At 38.8% G+C, this 20000-nt stretch overlaps 1 protein-coding gene across 10 annotated transcripts in view; it reads left to right on the top strand.

The window, feature by feature from the left end:
- The window catches only part of LOC135211269 (neuronal acetylcholine receptor subunit alpha-7-like), a 62179-nt gene that overhangs the window by 13351 nt on the left and 28828 nt on the right, over window positions 1-20000 (top strand). For all 10 annotated transcript variants that reach the window (XM_064244583.1, XM_064244581.1, XM_064244582.1 and 7 more), the window contains exons 5-6: window positions 15572-15675; window positions 15999-16215. In XM_064244583.1, the coding sequence (XP_064100653.1) occupies window positions 15572-15675; window positions 15999-16215 (321 nt within the window). The remainder of the gene's footprint in view (window positions 1-15571; window positions 15676-15998; window positions 16216-20000) is intronic.

The following is a 20000-nucleotide window of genomic DNA, read 5'->3' as shown; positions in this document are numbered from 1 at the left end:
GATACGGGCTACGTAACGGATTTCATTTCACCTTTGATTACTTTGACTTTGACATGGATCGAATGTTAGTTGCTGTTTACAAAGCTAGTCTTTAAACATAAATCTTTATCGAGGATAAAGTAGCATGTCAGCTCAAGATTTTCTGGCTGTATGCTCCCATCACAAAGCAGTTCGTAGTAGCCTACAGCCCTACACGACTGCATTTCTTTGCCGCGAGGCTGAAAGATCTTCCAACACATCAGAGTTTTTTGCACGATATAAAACTTTAATTGCCTGTGCAATACATATTGAGTTATTTGTGGTAATAAATATTTTTACTTATAACACAGCTTTTTTCGTGAATGATTTGTGGATGAAACCCGATTTTTCAAAAGTACAGACCATATCAAGAGAGCAAGAATGACCGCAGCCTGTCTAAGATTTTCCACGTCTTTTTACAGTCTCTCTCTCTCTCTCTTCTCTCTCTCTCTCGTCTCTCTCTCTCTCTCTCTCTCTCTCTCTCTCTCTCTATCAGAGAGAGAGAGCCATCTTGCTTGGTGAGTCGTACCCGCGTGAGTCAGATTAATCAACAGATATCACAAGTTTAACATACGACTAGAATTTGAGAAATATCTAGAAGTGTTTCGTGAACTATCGGTGATAAAGATTGTGTGAAAATAGTAGGATAAAGCGTCTTCTAAGTTAGTTTATCAAGTGTAATACTATAAATCTGAACAAGATGGCAGTAAGTTCCAACTGCGGGAAGAGGTGGCGTAATTTGGCGTGTCTAGCAGATTCGCAATACGATGAGGTAGCAGGAAGGGAACTGGCATTTCTCATCTATGAAATCAGCAACAGTCCTAACCAAAAAGATACAAAAGCATTCATAGATATATTAGAAGGATATAATCCTTCAAACTGGAACAAATCTAATGAAAACATCTTGAAAATAATTGAAGAAGTTCCAAATAAAATCCAAGTGGTCAAGAGACTCATAAAGAAAATATACATAAACCAACATATTCCGACAAAGAAAATGAATAAGGTGAATCTTGTGAATATCCTAATTGATGCATTAGGAAAAAGAATGCCAAAAGCATGCAAACTGTGTAAGGTTTGGTATAGCATAGTCAATCCACAAAACCTAATCAGAAAATGTGCTGCATGCAACATTCCGACCCATCCACAGTGTGCTGAGGTAATACAAGATTTGAGAAAAGATACAAGATTTTTTGTTCACATGTCCTATCATGGATAGACAATGTTATTAAATCAAGATTGAATGTACAAATAGTTGAGGATGAAGAAGAAGAGGAGAGGAAGAAGAAGAAGAAAAAGAAGAAGAGGAAAACGGAAGAGAAGTAACAAAATGAAATGACAGAAAAAAAATAAGGAAAACAAAGAACAAGATAAAAGTATGATGCAGAGATACTCATTGATACTACATATGAGGCAATAAAGCAGCATACCTACGAAGAAATAAATTACGATATGACAACAGAAAAGCAAATCCCGAAAAGGCTCTACCCAGATCTATACAATGACGGGAAAGAGGAAAAAATAGACAAGAAAGACAAATCTGCAACCTTTTGAAAAGAGGGAATTGCAGATTTGGAGAAAGATGTTACTGACAAACATCCTAAGATATGTCAAAACTATGAAATATATGGTAAATGTGCAATACTTAGGTGGCTATGGGGGATGAATTTGCAGAGATCTGCATCCAAAAATCTGTGTAAAACCCCCTAAAAGAAGGAAAAGGATGTAAGTTCGACAAAAAATGCAAATATATGCACCCTGTAGCCATGAATCATAATCAAATAAATAACCAACCAAGTAATAAAATCCAAAATAAGAAAGAAACAAATAAAGAGAGAAATCAAGAATATCAGGTAAAAGAGAAAAGCAAACCACCAATGAGATATGCAGAGGTGTCAGCAAAAAATTTCAAAGCATCAGCTCCGAAATTCTACTCAAGAGATAATAACTGTATTTATTATGCAAGAGGATATTGCAGAAACGGAGAAAATTGCAGATTCAGACACAAATGAATAATTATGATGAAGGAAGATCAAATATTATGGAAAAGTTGGATTTTTTAATGTCAGAATTTCTGGAAATGAAAAAAAGAACAACATACCAGAACAGGAAAGAGACATGGGAAAATCCTTATTACTACCAGTATTAAATGAAGGAGAAAACAACGCAAACCATCATAGTGATGAATGCGCAGGGTTTAGTTACGAGTAACTCAAAAAGAAAAATAGAGTACTTAGAAGAACTAACCCAAAATGAAAAGAAAATAGATATAATGAATATAAGTGAAACCTGGTATTCCCAAGAGACTGGGAATGATGATCAAATAAAAGGGTTCCAAACTTATAGATCAGATAGAAAAAATAGGAATCAAGGGGGAACCGCAATATATGGGAAAGACAAAAACAAGAAAAATATATGAGCAAATATAGTAACTCATAATGTGAACTAATAGCGGTAGAATTTGAATCTGAAAACTGATGAACATAGTAATATATAGACCTCCTAATACTAAAGAGTTTGACTTAATAATTGAAAAATTGGATGATATATGTAGAAATCACAAGGACTGGATATTCCTCCTATCTGGTGACTTCAACTTTTCCTTTCGTAGAATGGAAAGAACGAATAGGAGATTGTGGTTGTACTTATACATATAAAAAAGAGAGTAATAGTAGTGCAGAAGATAAGAGGCAATTTGAAAAGCTATTAGATATGCTACTAGAATACAACATTCAACAAATAAATCACCTGCCAACAAGAAAGGAAATACTTTAGACCTAGTATTTGTGAACGAGATGAATTATGTTAAAGAAATAATAGTTTATAATGCGAATATTTCAGACCATAATGTCCATAGAATTAACAGTTCATTCCAAAGCAAGTGAAATAGAGATAAGCAAGAAATGAAAAGTGGGAAGGATATGGAAAATCAACTTCTACAGTAAAAATATAAAATGGTCAGAAATTAATGAAGAATTAAACAAAGATTGGGATAACATTTTCGTAAGTGATGACATAAGGGTAAATACGGAGATATTATATAAAAATATTGGAGAAAACAAATAGTGGAAAAAATATTATACCGAAGAAGAAAAGTAAAACATCATTCATGCATACCAAGAGACAGAAGGATCTTGTTCCAGAAAATCAGAAAGTGGAAAAAAGGTCTTGCAAAAGAAAAAAATGCATGGAAAGTTATAGAACTAAAAAGTAAGATAGAAAATGCAGAACAAAAGATTATACAATCAAAAGAAAATGAAAAACGGGACTTGGAAGAAAAAACCCTATTAAATATCAAGCAAAACCCCAAGCTATTATACTCATATGCGAAGAGATGAATAAAAGAAGAATAGAAATAGGCCCTCTGAGAATTGAAGGGGATTAAAAACGAATGAAAAAAAAGGAAAATTTGCAACATACTGGCAGAACGATATAAGAGAGGAATTCACCCCTAGAATAGATAATGAAGATAATGATATAGAAGTAAGGGATGAAAATAGTGAATATTTAGCTGACATAGATATTAATGAAGCTGATATTGTGCAGGCTATTAATGAAATTAAAAATGGAGCTGCTGCAGGGCCTGATTGGAATTTCCTGCTATTTTGTTAAAGAAAGTAGTTCATTCTATCGCAAAGCCACTTGCAATATTATTAAGACAAAGTGTAGATACAGGCAAGATTTATGATGAGCACAAATTAGCATATATTAACCCCCCTACTTTCAAAAGTGGATCAAGACTAGAGGCAAGTAATTATAGGCCTGTGAAGTCTAACATCACATATTATGAAAGTGTATGAAAGGGTAATGAAGAAAAATATTATGAAACATTTAATAAAAAATAATTTGTTTAATAAAGGACACATGGTTTCGTACCCGGAAAAGTACACAAACCCAACTGTTAGTCCACCGTGAGAACATATTCAAAAATATGAAAAAGCGGAAATGAAACAGATGTGGTTTATTTAGACTTTGCAAAAGCTTTTGATAAAGTAGACCATATATATTAGCGAAGAAAATTAGAAAACACAATATCGTGGATAAAGTAGGAAGATGGTTAAAAGAATTTTTACACAACAGAAAACAGATAGTTATTGCAAACGACGAGAAATCGGATGAAGTCAAGGTAATATCCGGTGTGCCGCAAGGTACGGTGTTAGCTGCAATACTGTTTTGTTATTATGATTGAAGACATAGACAATAATGTGAAGGATTCGGTAGTGAGTAGTTTCGCAGATGACACAAGAATAAGTAGAGAAATTACTTGTGATAGAAGATAGGAACGCTCTACAAAGAGACCTTAACAAAGTATATGATTGGGCAGAGGTAAATAGGATGTATTTAACTCTGATAAATTTGAATCAATAAATTATGGAGACAGAGAAAGAAAGCTATATGCATATAAGGGACCTAATAATGAGACCATCACAAATAAGGAAGCAGTTAAAGACCTTGGTGTGATGATGAATCGGAACATGTTATGCAATGATCAAATAGCAACTCTGTTGGCAAAATGTAAAGCAAAAATGGGAATGTTTTGTTGACGGCACTTCAAACAAGAAAAAGCTGAACACATGATTATGCTTTATAAAACATATGTTCGTAGTCCACTTGAATATTGCAATATGATATGGTACCCACACTATCAAAAGGATATTGCACAAATAGAGTGTGTACAAAGGTCCTTTACAGCTAGAATAGAAGAAGTTAAGGACCTAGACTACTGGGAAAGACTACAATTCTTAAAATTATATAGTCTAGAAAGGAGAAGAGAACGCTACATGATAATTCAGGCATGGAAACAGATAGAAGGAATAGCAGAAAATATCATGGAACTAAAAATATCAGAAAGAGCAAGCAGAGGTAGATTAATAGTGCCCAAAACTATACCAGGAAAAAATAAGGAAAGCACACAGGACATTAATCCACTACGCACCAGCATCGATAATGCAGCGTCTATTCAATGCGTTGCCAGCTCATCTGAGGAATATATCAGGAGTGAGCGTAGATGTGTTTAAGAATAAGCTCGACAAATATCTAAACTGCATCCCAGACCATCCAAGATTGGAAGATGCAAAATATACCGGAAGATGTACTAGCAACTCTCTGGTAGACATTAGAGGTGCCTCACACTGAGGGACCTGGGGCAACCCGAACAAGATGTAAGGTCTGTAAGGTAAGGTAAGGTCAGGAGTGAGCGTAGATGTGTTTAAGAATAAGCTCGACAAATATCTAAACTGCATCCCAGACCATCCAAGATTGGAAGATGCAAAATATACCGGAAGATGTACTAGCAACTCTCTGGTAGACATTAGAGGTGCCTCACACTGAGGGACCTGGGGCAAACCCGAACAAGATAAGGTCTGTAAGGTCTCTCTCCACTTCTAAAACATACTTTAAAAATATATATTACCACTCAATCTCCCAAAGAAAATATAATGAAATTAAGTAGTTATAAATAGGCCTAAGCTTCCACGTAAGCAGATTTTGCTCTCTCTCTCTCTCTCTCTCTCTCTCTCTCTCTCTCTCGCAATTTTGAAAAATTTTGAAAAAAATATCATCACTTAATTTCTCATAGTAAATATAATGAAATTAAGTATCACTATCGATAGGCCTATGATTGCGCGCTCTGTCTCTCTCTCTATCGTCATAGTATTTCATTCTTTACTGTATTGTTCCTCACGATTTTCACAAGTACTGCCCAAATTGTAAAACACCTTTCCATTGTTTAAGATCCGTCTTTAATTACGTGTGAATTTGACGTCAGTTTAGTGTCAAACGTTACTTATAAATAAGGTTTAACTCTACCCTGAACTGACGTTACCAAACCAACATAAAAAACGAATAATATAGGAGTCCTGTTTCTACATTCAAGTATAAATGATTATAGGACCTCTAACAGGAATCTTTATGGTGTAAAGTTAATGGAAATCTAGAAAGCAACACACACTATGATTTTGAAGCTCCGCCCCCTTTCTAGAGTTGCCAGGTGTGGCATTATTGAGAAATATATGTCCGAAGATTTAAAAACTGTATCTTATATATATAACTCGTGTATAAATTTCAATTTTGTGTTTCTTTTATGCATGATTTTATCGGTTTAGGCAAGTATATTTGAATCACCCTAACTCATAAGTATTATATATATATATATCTATATATATATATATATATATATATATATATATATATATTTATATATATATATATATATTAGTAATTAGAAACTGCCGAGGATTTTGAACCAAGAAAGTTTCCTTGTTTGAATATTCTTTAAGTAAATAATTTTAAATTATATATATATATATATATATATATATATATATATATATATATATATATATATATATATATATATATGTCATATATATATATATATATCATATATATATATATATATATATATATATATATATATATATATATATATATATATATATATATATGATATATATATATATATATATATATATATATATATATATATATATATATATATATATATATATATATATATATATATACTATATATATATATATATATATATATTATTCGTATATAGGGCCTTGTGAGAGACTAGATACGTAAACGGAAGCAATTTAGGGATTTCAAGAGGGAATTGCTTGAACTTACCGTAAACTGATTATTATTGATTTCTTTCTCTAGAGGGAGGTCGCCAGAAAACTCAGCTCGTTACTTTAAAACTATTTATTTACACAAAGGCAAAGGCCCGTGCTGGCCTGGAGAAAAGTTAAATGATATGGGCCCCCCACGTTGGGGCTTATCGTCTCAGTTCAATTCAAGCCTGGTTTTTCCATTCACTTGGGTTAATGCACACTTGCGGCAGAGAGACGGCACGTGACTCATGGAATCTGGAAAAGAATCCCAGATTAAACGACATAAAAGAAAATGACTTCTTGCTTTGATTAAGGCTGATGTAATTCCCTAACATTGGGGGGAAGGTAAACTCGAATGGTTCACTGAGGTATACACGAAAGCTAGGTCTTTAACAAGTCACAAAGTGAGCACTGGCCCGATGAGGACAAAGGGCTTTCTGATGTAGAAGGGGTAAAAATAAGAATTGGAAATGAATTTAGCAAGAGTCGTATGGTAGTAAAAGGTGCTGGGTTGAAGTTTACACTTTCAGACGTACCTTTATGCATATTTCTGTGTATCCTTGTAGAAGAATGCGGTCCGACCTCTGTTCAGGTCTGGGGTCCGGGTCCACCAGTGCGTCGTGGGTAGGCCCGTATTTTTGGGAGGCTGGCAATTTGACCTCTGTCCGGGATCACCCCGCAGCCGACTGAGAGCGATACTCCTTGCTTTCGAATCACGGGGCTTCCAACAACCGCCTCGAGCATTGCCTGAAAGGTGGTAAACACAACGCCAGCAAATTGGGGAGGAAAATAGGTCTTATTGTAGAAGTCCCTAAAATCCATCTCGAAGCCTAGCTAACTCTTGTGACCTGCCTCTCTTACCCTAAGCTTCCGTCAGACCGGAAATATCATTCCTACGACATCCCCACTCTCCCAACAACAGTAGCTTCAAGAGACGGCATGGCTGCTACTTTTATAATTAAACAAAACTAAAAACTCTGCTGGGAAGGCGAGGCGTTCTACGTAGCAGCTCCCCCTGTTAAGAAGGCATTCACTCCCTTTCGGGCGTGAAGGTCTTGGCTTAAATAAGTTGATCGCCTCGACAACCCAGTTCTCCTACTCTAACTTGAAGTTTTTTGAGCAGCGATACGGCTGACTACAATGGCCTACCTAACTTATAGGCAAAGATGCTAAGTGTACTAACTTAATATAGTGATGTAGTCTAGCCTAATAAACAACTACAGGTTGTCTTGTGACGACAGTCTACTCTACCCTAGATAAGGTTACTTGAAGATTCTACTTGCTACTAACCTAATGCCCTGGTACTAAATCATTAGCCTAACCTACTCAATACAGTTAAATGAAGACGCAATCATTCCAGAGTGTGGTACGCACAGCAGTAGTTTAGCGACGGAATTGTAAAAATACATGATAAGAGGTAATGATGCGTGGGGATGATGAGTTGTTAGTTGACCAGGAGGGAAATGCAATGAGGTAATTATATTTAAATGAGGGTTAGTATCACAATTTCTAGGGGTTAGAGGGTTAGTTCTACTGGCAGAGATCAGGCTGGCTACCTTCTCTGGGTAGGTGCCAGGATCATTCTGCAAATGAATGCGACACTGTACCTCGGGCACAGGTGTCAAGGAGAGCATGTGGCTCTTTTGTGTTAGTTTGTTAATGACGTCCCTTCTTCTTCTTCTTCTTATTCCCCCAGGACCTGGCTATACCGTCCTTGGAGTAGACGGAGGCACCGACTCTGGGGAAAGGCCAGAAACGCCGGCAGGAGCAGAGGCAGTGGTAGCCGGAGGCGGTATGAAGGTGAGGTCTGCCGGAGGTTCATCCTCGGGCGACAGTGGTGAGGGTGAAGAAGACGGAACTAGTGATTGGCCATGGGCTGCGGTAGCTCCATGCCTGTTGGAGGATCTCCTGTAGGAGGATCCTTGGGTAGGTTAGGCGCCGGCACTAGCTCGGGGGCCAGGCGCAGAAGTCAAGGTTCGGTGGTGGCTCTACGTCCAGGCCAGGCTGGACGAGCTTGGTACTGGACAGTGCTGCCAAGTGGCACTGGCAGAGAGTTGAGGTCGACTGGACCTGTGGCGGGTACCGGAGGTGCAATATCTCTCAGCGTGCCCTTGGAAATGGGAGACAGAGGCTCCTGTCTCTGGTTGAAGGCTAGGCCTTGGGGAACATGGACAGTGTCCGCTGCTGATAGTCGGCTAGGGCACCTAGGCCAATTAGTAGAGTGCCCTATTACGTTGCAGGTTTTGCAACGGAACTGTGAATGATCAATCTCCCTTCCTGGTAACGAGGGAGACTGTTGGTGGTTGTACTTCCTGGAGGAAGTAAAATTTCGATTACTCCTTGCTTTAGAGTGATTGGACGTGGGGTTAGGACCCCTAGGCTTTTTGGAATGCGAGGGAGACTTCATGTCTTGCCCTAGGAGGAGGTCGTAACCTCCTGGAATGTAGCTTGCAACTGCAAGGGTACAAACTTTGGAGAAGTGAGGTCTAGTGACCCTCAATTGGACGGTCGGAAGGATCAGTTTAATGTGATTGATACCTTCAATGGTGATCAATCGACGTCTATCAATGTTAGCCCCTCGGGGGATTCGGTCTTCCCGTATCAGGGAGATTTGAGCGCCAGAGTCGTCGTAGGCTCTGACGTGGCTTGGCTGATAATGGCTTTGGAGGGGTGCGACGGTTATAGGGCCCTTAGCTGGGGGTCCTAGAGAAGAAGGATTGGTGACGGCCATTGCGATGGCCGGAATATTGTGGTTCGCGCACCCTCCGTAATTTGCAGACATGTGACCCTTCGGCGGCCCTCAGTCTCGGCAGAACTTGTTCCAGAACCTCTTCCGTGGCACTGGATGATAAGGCCGAGATGCCCCCACAGGTTGCGAATCTGCGGAGTCACCAAGGCTGGCAGTGTGCTCTGGCACAGGTGAAGAGTCCTCTCTGGCAGTGATTTGACGTGGGGAGGTTAAGGAAACCTCCGTTGAATCACCCTCGGAAACAAGTCCGGGGTTAACTGGTGGGCTTACCTCTTCCAAAAGGGAGGAGGTAGGCGGTAAAAAGGTAAAAGGCTGGCAGGATGCGGCAGGAATTTCTATCTCCGGCACTGGATCAGGACCAGGCTCACAAATAGAAAGGATGTCAGGCTGACCAGAGACGGCGGGACTAAGAGAGACAGGGGGTGCAGGGCTGGAAGCTGGCAGAGTGGCTTGAGCTAGGATACTCTCCTTACGGGCCTTCTCCCGCTTGATGTCGAGTTCCTTCTCCTTGAGAGCGAGCTCATGCTTTCGCTCCTCTTCCCTTGCCTTCCTTGCTGCTTCTCTTTCTTTTCTCTCTGCTTCTCTGGCTTTTCTCTGGTTTTCCCTTTCTTCCTTTTCTTGCAGGCGCGCGGCAGCCTGCTGCGCCTTTATCCACTGGTCTAGTGCTGGTCCAGTGTAACCAGCCTCCTTGCCCAGAGTTATGAGGGCTCCGAGTTCTCTAGCTCTCTGGCAAAAAAGAAGTCGCGGGAAGCAGGGGAAGACATTTCCCTTAGGCTGCAGTAGAGGCTCGGAGGAAAATGAAAATAATGGCCAGGAAAGGGTACTGAATGGAATAGGAGTGCCTACTGTGGAAAGTGGCACTCACTTGGAAATGGGTTCTGCGACGTGGTAAGGAAAAGTCTGAAAAGACTGGGTGCTCGGTGGCACTTGGGAAGTGTCCCGTAAGTTGGTGGCACTTCTGGATTGGCACCTTCTAAAGAGGTGAAAAAATCAATGGAGTGTACGGCGTACGTCACACTTAAGGGCGTTCCTAAGTTGGGAGACGCTGGAATGGGCTACCTGTACGTCTGTACAGGTGCGCGGCACTTATGAGGAGGCGTTCCTTGGGTTGGTCCGAAGGATCACTGATCCTCGTACACGGACATTAATGAATTGGGCGTTCCGTAAGGACGGACACGCAGGTTTGTCAGCACTTAGGGCTGGTATTGCGGCGCTTCGGGAGGCGTTCCCTTTGTTGAGTGTTCCGAAGGATCACTGACCCTTGTACACGGACACACTAATTATTTGGGCGTTCCGTAAGGACGGACACGCAGGTTTGTCAGCACTTAGGGCTGGTATTGCGGCACTTATGAGGAGGCGTTCCTTGGGCAGCACTAGTAGTGCTGGTATTGCGGCACTTTGGGGAGGCGTTCCCTTAGGAGTGTTCCGAAGGATCACTGACCCTTGTACACGGACACACTAATTACTTGGGCGTTCCGTAAGGACGGACACGCAGGTTTAATGGCTACCTGTACGGCTGTACAGGTGCGCGGCACTTATGAGGAGGCGTTCCTTGGAGCACTGGTATCGTGCTGGTGTGTCCCGGACACTACATGCAGTATACTTAAGTATACCGAAGTGAAATGGCACTGCTCATGGCAGAGGGTAATAGTGGAGGAGAGAAAGTAAAAGGTGGGAGTACTTCAGCAGCCAGTCGATGGACAGGGTCAAGAATTAGTGGCACTGTGAAATGGTAAGACCTGACGTGCACTGGTGGTGGCCAGTCCTAAACTGGTAACGACTTTCCTGTCTGGAAGTAATGAATTGGCGTGGCACACTGTGCGAATTGTGCTTGCGGTATACGCAAGTCTTTCGTGATAAAGAAAATGAAAAGACCACTCGGGCAACGACAGGTAATGGAAATTTTAGAAATGCTCAGTCACTCGCTGAAGTACTCGATAATGAAACAAATAAATGTTTGCAAACTGCACTGGACACATGCGCGTACGTATCACGCTGTGTAAATGAAAGACACAAGAGACTAAAATAATGTTAATTCTGCATGCTATAATTAATGGTAAGATGTAGTACTCTTGGCTTCGTGAATACTGGGTTCTGGTTCTCTCTCTCTCTCTCTCTCTCGGAGAGGGTGAAAAATGATATGTGAATGAACTCCCTTATATTGAATTGAACTACTAACGTTAGTTTAATATGACGCAACTTGCGTTAAATGATTTACTTACGTTAACGTTTTTAATGAAAGAATTGCTTTTGGATAACGTTTTATGAAAATGATAACGCGCTCGTGGTGAACGATTTTTACGTTAATGTAGCGGCTCGCGCTTACGAAATGATTTGCGTTTCAATATGAATTTTACAACGACGCGTTTTACGTTAACAATTCTTGTGATTTACTCTACTTGAGATTTACGTTAACTTTATGTAAGATTACTAGGTCCCCGTGGACAGTGAAATGACGGTAAGGATTTTAAAACGATGTTAGCAAACAATTGTAAATGAGGTTACGTTAAGTGCGAAGTGAAATGAAACTTCGCTCAGCGCGCGAGTGAGCGATGCGAGGTGAAACATGTGAGGAGAGCTGACCAGCGCGGGCGAATCAGCTGATTCTCTGTAAATGCGAAGGCAATTTACAACACAAAATACTACTTTCTTATTCAAGGCGAATTACGTTAATTTTTCTGGCAGGACGATAGATACTAGTACCAAGATCGATATTATTTACGTTAAAACTTTGAGACTTACGTTACTTTGCTTAAATTGTTTACATAATGTTGAAAGAGGAAACAAACATGGCTGCCGCTGTGAATGAGACGAAGGTTGGTTGAGACCGCGCAGGCGCGAGAGAGCGCTAAGCTGAAGAATTCAAGCTGAGAGGTAGCGGTTACCAACACTTGGAATGAAACTAAGTTAAAAATGGATTCCCTAACATATCACAGACAAAAGAATTGTACACTTCTTTTGCCGTAACTATTAGTAAAACACTCCTAACTAGCTAGGCTTTCTAATACAGCAATAAACCCTGGCAAAGCACTTCCTAGTTTGATCTGGTCCTTTCTGGCATCTATCTGCACACATGCTGTCTCGTCCGACGAGCACAATGCGATTTATAAAATAACAGAATTCGCTCGGCGCTCTGGCCGTTACAATAATAAGAATATTTCTACCTTCACATTTGTTTAACACACTTCTACAATAAAAATACTTAAACGTACCTTAAGCTAACATAGGTTATAAATAATCATATTAATGAATGGAATACCTTACCGTGAGTCAGTGTGTCTTCTTTCCCTGCAAGTGTGCTTGATTTACTTTTTGTAAAATAATTTACAGTTTACGTTTTACAACGGATAACGCGATTTACAAGCTTTTTTTTTAAGCAAGCTAGGTTCAATCCAGGCAAGATTCGCCAATATTACGTATATAGGGCCTTGTGAGAGACTAGATACGTAAACGGAAGCAATTTAGGGATTTCAAGAGGGAATTGCTTGAACTTACCGTAAACTGATTATTATTGATTTCTTTCTCTAGAGGGAAGGTCGCCAGAAAACTCAGCTCGTTACTTTAAAACTATTTATTTACACAAAGGCCCGTGCTGGCCTGGAGAAAAGTTAAATGATATGGGCCCCCCACGTTGGGGCTTATAGTCTCATTCAATTCAAGCTGGTTTTCATTCACGTGGGTTAATGCACACTTGCGGCAGAGAGACGGCACGTGACTCATGGAATCTGGAAAAGAATCCCAGATTAAACGACATAAAAGAAAAAATGACTTCTTGCTTTGATTAAGGCTGATTAATTCCCTAACATTGGGGAAGGTAAACTCGAATGGTTCACTGAGGTATACACGAAAGCTAGGTCTTTAACAAGTTCACAAAGGGGAGAACGTGGACCCGATGAGGACAAAGGGCTTCTGATGTAGAAGGGGTAAAAAATAAGAATTGGAAATGAATTTAGCAAGAGTCGTAATGGTAGTAAAAGGTGCTGGGTTGAAGTTTACACTTTCAGACGTACCTTTATGCAATATTCTGTGTATCCTTGTAGAAGAATGCGGTCCGACCTCTGTTCAGGTCTGGGGTCCGGGTCCACCAGTGCGTCGTGGGTAGGCCATATTTTTTGGGTTGGAGGCTGGCAATTTGACCTCTGTCCGGGATCACACCCCGCAGCCGACTGAGAGCGATACTCCTTGCTTCGAATCACGGGGCTTCCAACAACCGCCTCGAGCATTGCCTGAAAGGTGGTAAACACAACGCCAGCAATTGGGGAGGAAATAGGTCTTATTGTAGAAGTCCCTAAAATCCATCTCGAAACCTAGCTACTCTTGTGACCTGCCTCTCTTACCCTAAGCTTCCGTCAGACCGGAAATATCATTCCTACGACATCCCCACTCTCCCAACAACAGTAGCTTCAAGAGACGGCATGGCTGCTACTTTTATAATTAAACAAAACTAAAACTCTGCTGGGAAGGCGAGGCGTTTGGCTTTCTATAAACGTAGCAATATATATATATATATATATCGAGCTACAATGTCCTTTAATATCTAATTCACTCTACCTCGGAATTAATATATTTTCATATATGCTTAACCGAAGGGGAATTTTTTTTTCTCGATAATAGACTTGCCTGGACCAAGGCGCGAACCTATGGATCCTTTCAAATCCAGGAACGTCAGTGAAGCCTTTACCTACTACACCACCGCGAGAGGTAAAGGCTTCACTGACGTTCCTGGATTTGAAAGGATCCATAGGTTCGCGCCTTGGTCCAGGCAAGTCTATTATCGAGAAAAAAATTCCCCTTCGGTAAGCATATGTTAAAATATATTAATTCCGAGGTAGAGCGAATTTAGGATATTTAAAGGACATTGTAGCTCGATATATGTATATGAATCACGGAAATGTGATATGACTTATATATATATATTATATATAATATATATATATATATATATATATATATATATATATATATATATGTATAATATATATATTTAAGAATATATAAATGAAGTTTATATAATGCTCCTGTTTCATATCGAAAGCCACTTTCTTGCAAAATTATTTTTTTTCTTTGGAGGTGGTTTGATCGCATTGAAAAAATAGGGTTGATAAGTTTGGGAAGATATCATTATTCACAGTATAGTAAAAAAAGAGAATGATGCCGAAAAAGCGATGACTTTATGGTGTGGAAGAGAAGTTGGAATACCATTGTTATTGTGTTTATGAGGAGCGACAGAGTGCAAGAGAAATATAAATTATAGTATTCATGAGGGGCAACAGATTTCAAGAGAAAGGTAGATCATAGCGTTCATGAGCGTGCTGACGGAATCGTTCTAAGGTGGCATATATAGAGGAATTGGTGAGCAAAATCCTCCACAGGAAGTTCCTCATTGATTCAAGAATAAAAGGATATAGGCAATTGTGTTTAGATTATCTGCAGTTAATTCTATTATGTCATTAAAACGGGACTAAATGCCATCTGTTTTGTTGAAATGCTGTGTATTACAGTTCAGTTATGCGCATCTTTTACATCTTAATTAGACGATGATATAAAACTGTGAGGCATAACGTATTGAGAAAATTTATGATTGAATTTTTCATTTAGTATTTCTAGTTGAATCTGAGTTGTGCCCAATACCATGAAGTCGCATGTAATTTTGTGACGATGTACTTATGGAACTAAACAGCAATAGCACAGGAATGATAAAATATTGTTAAACATGAAAGGTATCGCTGAAACAACACAACTTATACAAGAAAACAGGTAAACTGATCAGTGTGTCTTTGCTCTTATTTAATACTTCCTAACTTGCCTACGAGTCTAGAGGAGATTCATAAAATTGTTTTGTGCTTTTTGCATTTTCAGATAGTTTTGCTTATTCATGCATAATTAAAACAATATACGCTGTTATACAAATTCAAATGAAGTTGTGAGTCACTTTTGCGTATGTAATGGGCCGAAACTAAAGCTGACAATCAAACGAGAAGCTTAACTCTTTCATTTTGAAACAATTTCAGCCATCTGACGAAATGGAAATTCTCCTCCTCGCCATAACCAGCCGTTCCAAGAAAAATTATAATTAGCTTTCTGCCTTACATAAGAATATCATTTTGCCTCTGAAGTAAGAGAAACTGAGAAACAGTCAGTGCAGAGAAGGATAATATCTCACAATGCCTTTTGACCCTTTTTCAGGAATGGACGGATCCCCGCTTGAAATTCCAGCCTACGCTTGATGTCCTAAAACTGTCAATGTCCCCTAATGATATCTGGATGCCGGACCTGAAGCTCTACAACGAGTAAGTCTTTCAAAAGCAGCATAGTTAAGAAATTATATTATCGTAACGCAGATGAATATTACCTGTAGATTAACTGAAGGCGGGTTCAATCACTTCCGTGTGTCTTGGATGGTCATGTCGAGTCCTTTCAGAGAGAGTTAGAATAATACAGTGGCTCAAGTTTATTTGGCAACATGGTATTTCGTACTATTAAATCTTATACGCTGCAAATAAATTTTTATTGAAAAAATGAAGATACAATGAAAGTCAACTATGTAGAAATTTTAAGCTGTCAGTATTTTAGAACCATACATAAATCACATTCGTTTGATCCCTCGCTACAGCGCTCATCCAGGAGCCGTTACCTTATTCGACGATACCTTGACCCTGGTTTACCCTGACGGGAGAGTCCTTCATGCTCCACCCGCGAGACTCCACACGACCTGCGTCGCTGACCTAACCCTGTGGCCTCACGACCAGCACAATTGCTCCATCGTCCTTGGGTCATGGGTACATCACGGCCACACCATAGATCTTCGCTTGCTGGAGAACAAACCAAAGGTAACCCTTGAAAATAGCATAGCCAAAATACGACTAAAGGAAACCAGCCGAAGTAACCCTTGAACATGGAGTAATACCTAAGGGCGATGTAAGATAGAAAAATAAGGCAACATTTAAACATTAAATTAACAAAGGGCGACTTAGAAAAACAAACCAGAGGTAGCTCAAGAACTTGGAATAACCTGGGGGTGAATTAGGGAAACAGGGAACAAAGGTAATTCTTGAGCAGAGAATAATCTTGTGGTGATTCAAGAAAATAAACCAAAGGTAACCCCATCACCATAAAATAACCATAATGGCTACTTAGGAGAGAAACCCAACGGTAACCCTTGAACGCAGAATAACTTAAGAGGTAATTTAGAAAAAAACCAAAGGTAACTCTTTGGCATGAATAATTTAAGGAGACTACTTAGAGAAATAAAGTAAAGGTAACTCGGGAACTCAAATTAATATGTCTAGCTATATTTTATCAAAAAGGGAAGAATTTATTCTGTCTTTTGGTCTGGACTTCTGCCTCCCGCCCTATAGACCAGGTTTTGCTCATTTTTATTTTCCGTTCGAGGTCTTGTTTCAGAGACTCAAGGGTCTTAACCTAACTGACAATGTGAGTAACTTGCAACAGAGAATGTTAACTGCTTTGCATGACACATATAAGGGCGCTAAGGTAAAGTGGACACCTTTTTTACAAGGTCATAACAATACTTTCCGATACTTCTAAATTTAAATATTTAGGTGAACCAAGCTTTTTAGAAATCTTTAAACGAAAAGAAAAAATTAACAGATTCTTGAGGAAACTAAAAAAAACAGAAAATCATAACGGAAGAAACGTATCAGAAACTTTTTGTTACAGGATCATCTTTTAGCGTTTTATACGGTCTCCCAAAAATTCACAAAGAGGGCTGTCCTATCCGACCAATTGTTTCTTCTTATAATAGCCCAACATATAATCTCTCTAAATACATTGTTACTATATTTAATGAACTCCCTCAACCTGAACATACAGTAAAAAATGGCTTCGACTTTCAGAAACTTATTGTCATGCAGGACTCAGATCACTATATGGTTAGTCTTGATGTAGACTCTTTATTTACCAATGTACCCTTAGAAGAGACAATTTACATTATTTTAGACAGAGTTTTTTTAAATGCTGATGACACTTTCCACGGTTTTAATAGAAATTTGTTTAAGCAATTATTGGAACTTGCTGTGCAAGATTCCGCTTTCGTTTTTAATGGTCTTCTGTACTCGCAGGTCGAGGGCGTGGCCATGGGGTGCCCTTTAGCCCCGATTTTTGCCAATGTGTTTATGGATTTCTTAGAGAAAAAAAATTTTAGCCGAATGCCCAAGTTCTTTTAAACCAACTTTTTACAAGAGATATGTAGATGATACTTTTATTTTACTTAGACATGCATGGCAGGGTGATGCCTTTTTGGAATTCGTGAATACTCGGCACAGTAACATAAACTTCACCATAGAAACTGAAAAAGATAACTGCTTACCTTTCTTAGATATCAAGATAACCAGAGATAATAATAAGTTTAATACTTCTGTCTATCGGAAACACACCTTCACAGGAATGGGGAATAATTTTTATAGTTCGTGCTTCATCAATTTTAAACTAAATGCCATCTCCACTTTGGTCTTTAGAGCACTTACTATGAGATTCAGGGCCTCTGTAACACGGTTTTTTTTCGCAATAACTTTTTATCTATGCATTTCATAAATATAACGCTTATTCAGAATACATATTATATCAACACATAAATTTTGAGAGTATTCTGCACTACGTAGGTTGAATAAATTTGGTACTTATAATGTAAAAGTGACCTTTTTTGAAGATGGGCCAACTTACACAGAGAAAAGGTTTCGAACGCACTCGTTACGTAACTTATGACAGCATTTCTTCCCTCTTTCTCGATGGATGATTGGCTATACGTAACGAAGGCTAAACCTCTGGCAACAATGACAAACAAATTTAAATACAAGCAAAGCAGTACACCTTTATGAACTCTGGAACCTCTCCACTGATAATTGTCTTAACGAACAAACCAACAAAATATGTTAATAAATACAAAAACACTTCGATTATTAGTCTAACTCCCAAAATAAGTTTCCAAAGAAATTTCAGTCTACTTTGTAGGTCACAAACAGATTGACAAGATGTAGGGAATAGTTGGTAATTATCAAAAACATAGTAGACAAGCTTGATTTGATAACTGCTGTATCCAATGTCAAGCAATTTTTATTTATTGGCTATCTACCTATTTACTGAAAAAAATAGCCGGTACCGTATATTGGCTTTAAACCTTCACCAATAATTATCGTCAGAATGGTGATTCATGAGGCTCCACCCACTTTCGCCTCGTTATAATTCAGGGTAACACTGAAGGCTACCATGGGCATTGTTGGATTAGAAAATTTAACTTCTGGCTATAAAAAAAGCTCATTTCTCGAGTAGTTGTAAGAAGTGCTAAAGGATCCTCAAGGATCCCAGCAGTTGGCCTAAACGTTTAATTCATGTATATTACTACTATACTGTTGCGGCACTACTGCTACAGTAGTATTACTACGCTAGCACTGACACCCCACCCCCCACATCTATGTATCGTTCCGCCATTCATAAAGTCTTTGGGTTTCAGAGCCGATGGAATTTCTGTCTGGTGATGGGCGGGGCAACATTTAGATCAGAAGGTGTTTGTTTACCTTGCTTACGTAATGGAATGTTTTTCGACTCTTGGCTCGTAATCATTGGCCAAGGCGTCGGCTAGATCATTTTTACTCTATAAAAATTAAAACTTTCTGGTTTAGGTTATTGATAATGCTGACAAAATTTGTGTGTGGTTGTAAAATATACATATGTCAACTTTCAGCTACATCCGATGCTTTGACAAGGAGCAAAGTCCAAAAAAACCGTGTTACAGAGACCCTGAATCTCATGTAGGTATGCTTCTGCTTGTTGGAAATCATTCCACACTGAAATTGAGTCTTTACAAGATTATTTTTTAACTAACTCGTACCCTACGGAGGATATTTTATAAAATGGTGAACAAATTACTTAACTTAAACTTCACGGAAAATACCCCTTCCTTTGATGTACCAAACTACCCATATACGCACTATTCTATATTTTTTCAAAAATAAATTAGGAGATCGTAATAAGAAAACTTATTGAAAGAAAGTTCGGAAGTCTCAAAGTTAATTTAATACCTATTAATCCTCTCAAAATAGGCTCACTTCTTAACTGGCCAGAGGATAACCAACCCTGAACTTTCTAATATAAGAAATCATGCAGCTCTCTGTAAAATTGAAATTAACAAAAACATTTTTCGATAATTGACAATACCCAGCATAGGTAATATATAACGACACTTGAGCCTTTACATATCAGCACCTCGTTCCTTCCTTCAATTCTAGTCAATCCTCTACTCAGCTTTTCTTGGCGTAGTCAAGATATGGGCAAACGACGGTCCTACAGCCATTCCTTTCTTGTCCTTCGCTTTATTAAGGTTAATATTCCTTTTTAATCCTAGATCTCTTCAATTTTAATGTCACATTGTAAATAATTTTAGTATTTTTAGCTTTTAACAATAATTTTTATGAATAACTTTTGTATTTTTTGTTTTCCTTATTTAAAATAGCATGTGAACTTTATATATTTTTTATAAATGTAAATTCATTTTACATTACAGACTGATGATGTGTCAGGATGACACGAAACGTATCTCATAATAAACTCCTTAACTGGTCTTCTGAGTTTCGGTAACCCTCTGATGTCGACATGTTCG

The sequence above is a fragment of the Macrobrachium nipponense genome, chromosome 4, assembly GCF_015104395.2.
Source record: "Macrobrachium nipponense isolate FS-2020 chromosome 4, ASM1510439v2, whole genome shotgun sequence".
Lineage (NCBI taxonomy): Eukaryota > Metazoa > Arthropoda > Malacostraca > Decapoda > Palaemonidae > Macrobrachium > Macrobrachium nipponense.
This window is presented reverse-complemented; position numbering and strand designations above follow the sequence as displayed.